A 3,953-nucleotide genomic window follows, 5' to 3' on the forward strand; every position below is an offset into this window, starting at 1 on the left:
CTTTAATAAAAAAAAACTTACAAGGCTATATGTACAACTCTCTACCTCTCAAATGGGAACATCCAATGATATTGAGCTGGACCGCCAAGGATAGCTTCAGCAGGCAAGTGAACCATCAAGTGCATCATTATATCGAAGAAAGCTGGAGGGAACAACCTCTCTAATTTACATAAGATGACTGCAATTTTTTGGCCTAACTCCTCCAGAACCTCTCTATGTATTGTTCTAGCACATAATTTTTTGAAGAATTCACTTAACTCGAATAGCACTTGCCGAACTTCTTTTGTTAAACTTCCACGGATTGCAAGTGGGAGTAGCCTTTGTATAAAATGTGGAAGTCATGACTTTTCATTCCAGAAATTTGAAACTAGCCACTCTTTATACATCGGCAAATGTTTGAGGCAAACCCATCTGGATATTTGACAGAATTCAAGAACTCACATACTTTTTTTTTCTCCTCCTTGGTTAGGCTGTAACAGGCATGTGGCATGATATAAGAGTCGCCATTTGGAATCAAATGTAGCTCTTTTTTCAAACCCAAATCCTTCAAATCTTGACGACACAACCAGTGGTCTTTGGTTTTGTTTTCAATATCCATAATTGTGGCAATGACAGCCTCTGAGACATTTTTTGACACATGCATTAAATCCAAATTATGCCTAAGAAGGAGGTCTGCCCAATATGGTAACTCAAAGAAACAACTTTTCTTTGTCCAGTTCAAACCACTCTCAGAAGGCTTGCGTTTCTTTGCATTGGATTGCGCCTTGGTCTTCCCAAAATTTACCTCCATATTTTGTACCTGATCCAAAATTTCATTTCCAGATAAAGGTGCAACAGGATTCCTAAAGTCCACATTGCCATCGAAAGGTTTTTTTTCTCGCCGCCAAGAATGGTCAATGGGTAAGAAGCGGCGATGACCTGTGTGACACAACTTTTTTCGGTGTGGTAAATGTACGCAAGTTGTCTCAACCATGCAAATAGGACATGCTTGATACCCTTTCGTACTCCATCCGGACAGCATTGCATAAGCTGGAAAATCATTTATAGTCCATAGTAAAGCTGCCCGGAGGTCAAATTTCTTGCCACTATATGCATCATATGTTTCAACACCAAGCCACATTTCATTCAGTTTATCTATTAGAGGCTCCATGTAAACATCAATCTCATTTCCCGGGGATTTAGGCCTAGGAATTAGCATTGATAGGAAAAAAAAAGGATCTCTCATACACTTCCAAGGGGGCAGATTGTATGGCACTAGATAAATAGGCCAGATGCTATAAGTACTACTCATGGTCCCAAAAGGATTGAAACCATCAGTTTCAAGACCTAACCTCACATTTCTAGGATCAACGGCGAAGTCCGGATGCAACCTATCAAAGTGTTTCCATGCTTCACTGTCTGCTGGATGCCGCATGATGTTATCATCATGCACACACTTTTCTTTATGCCATCTCATATCTGAAGCTATTTCTTTGTGGGTATATAATCGTTGCAGCCTAGGCTTCAAAAGAAAGTAACGCAAAACTTTGCGTGGAACTCTTGAACCTTCCATCTTGTAGCGAGGTTCTTTACAATTTAGATTTGGACAAGTGTCTAAATTTTCATTTTCCTTGTGGAAGAGAACACAATCATTGACACAAGCATGGATTTTTTCAGATTTAAAACCTAAGTCTCGAATGAGCTTCTTAGCATCAACAAAAGACTTGGGAACTGTGGCTTCAGGAGGTAGTGCATGCCTAAAAATTTCCAGCAATGCATTGAAGGACTTTATAGTCCACCCGCTCATTGTTTTCAAATGGAGCAAAGTGACTACAAAGGATAGCTTTGAGTAAAAATGATTCCCTGGATACAGCTCCTTTTTGCATCTTCTAACAATTTAAGAAAGTTATCTGTGTCACTATGATTCGCATTTAGACTATCATCTGTTGATTCTTCCCTACCAGCCCAATTGTCCCCCCATTGTGCTGTCCCAATGTCGTGCAACATGTCATTTAAATCTTCAGTATCACTATCCTCCTCTCCATCCCCATGTTCAGTACTATCCCCACAATTTTGGTGTCGAAATTGTTCCCCATGGTGTATCCATCTTGTGTAGCTTTTACGAATGCCTTGAGTCAATAAATGATCCTCCACAACTGTTTTAGTTTGGTTACAAAAATTATTGCATTGTGTACATGGGCATGGGATTTTCTGATTTTCAACTTTTTGAGAATATGCAAACTTGAGGAAACTTTTTACTCCGAGTTCATAAGCCTTGTCCTTCCTATTGCTAATCTTCATCCAAGTTTTATCCATGTCCTAGATATAGACACATCAGCCTTTAGTACAAAATACTTTTCTAATATCAAACTAAAGAGAATAATTTGTTAACTAGCCTTTTCAAAAATTAAGGCTACAAGTCATATGAAAAGCAGCCATAAAAGTAATATGAAAATTCATATGAAAAGCCATGAAATCAGTATCATATATCAAGAAAAGTAATATGTAAAATGCAACATTTCAGAAGCCCAAATTGCCTCGAATAATGGCAAGGAAATGAAGCCTTTCGGGGGTAGGACAGAAGCCATTGGATAATGAGCTAACAAAAACAGGGGAAAATTAAAATGTAGGTTCGAAAATGGCAAGGAAATGAAGAACAAAGAACAAACTTCAGTTGAACTTACCTAAGAAATGTATAGCTTTCCCCAATTGCCTTGGATTTGCTGGTGCTAAAGAGCTCGACGCGGTTGCGGGTCAATAGAGGGGAGAAAGGGCTATCGTCAGTGGTGAAGGAAATGCTGAAGAATAAATTATGGTGCTGGATAGCTCGGACTTCAGTGGCTGATGGTGGTGGATAGCGGCGGACTTCAGCGGTTAACGGTGGTGAGCGGCATTTCGACACGGTTGCGGGTCAATGGAGGGGAGAAAGGGTCATCGTCAGTGGTGAAGGAAAGGCTGAAGAATAAAGCTCAAGTTGCTGGGTAGCGGCAAACTTCAGCTGCTGATGGTGGTGGATAGCGGCGGACTTCAGCGGCTAACGGTGGCGAGCGGCATTTCGAATCTACGGGAAGGAAGGGTTAGTTCACCATAGGAAGGAAAGACTGAGAATGAAATTTGTCTAAGTGTTGGAAGAGAGAAGCGGCGAGACTTTTGTTTGTGTGTGAACAACCAAAAACGACGTCGTTTTGTAGAGATTTCAGCCACCCGCCTCGCGCCTCTTTCAGATTTCAGACTGGCGCTCTTTTTTTTTTGGCATCTAAGCACATCTTTGAGATTCCAGGATTCACACCTTTAGCTTCATACATTTTTTTTCTTTTTTTTTTCCCTGGTCAAATTTTTTTTTCAGGTTTCTTTTTTCATACTTAATCTCTTTTTTTTTTCCTTAATCTCATCTATAAATATCAAATAAATTATTTGATATTGGTTTCTTTTTTGTGCATGTATATATATATATATGTGTGCTTGTTTGTGTCTATATACATCTTTTTGGGTTTGGACAACTCAATATACAAATTATTTAAGAAATTACCTTACAATAAAACTTACACAATAAAACATGTTTCAAAAATTTAACATGCATAGAATCGCTTATATACAGTATAGCACTTCTTACTCATGCTTATACTACTCTTTGTCTATTACTTAGTTTTTATAATAAATTAAAAGAAACATGTAATCAAATATTCTGTTAAATGTGTGGCAACTCTCAATCTTATTGCACAACAGATATTTTACTGAATAATTTTAATTTCGTATATACCCATTCCATATGAAAATAATTATTACTTATGATGTATTACACGTTATACTAATCTTTCACAGTGCTAACATTAGACTACAAATTATATTCAATTACATTTTTTCAAATTATGTCAGTTATTGATTTTTGGGGGTTGTTATAAGGAATAATAAACAATTCGTGAAAAAATTTTCATGCTCAGACATGTCTATTATGTCAACTTAGCAAAAATTAC

The 3,953-nt window shown here is 37.8% G+C and overlaps 1 protein-coding gene across 1 annotated transcript; it reads right to left on the reverse strand.

Moving 5' to 3' along the window:
• Nucleotides 1–367: 367 nt before the first annotated feature.
• LOC113755854 lies at nt 368–1,786 on the reverse strand. The gene has a single exon (XM_027299720.1). The coding sequence runs from the start codon at nt 1,784–1,786 to the stop codon at nt 368–370; it is 1,419 nt and encodes a 472-aa protein (XP_027155521.1).
• Nucleotides 1,787–3,953: the final 2,167 nt, after the last annotated feature.

The sequence above is a fragment of the Coffea eugenioides genome, unplaced genomic scaffold, assembly GCF_003713205.1.
Source record: "Coffea eugenioides isolate CCC68of unplaced genomic scaffold, Ceug_1.0 ScVebR1_177;HRSCAF=710, whole genome shotgun sequence".
Lineage (NCBI taxonomy): Eukaryota > Viridiplantae > Streptophyta > Magnoliopsida > Gentianales > Rubiaceae > Coffea > Coffea eugenioides.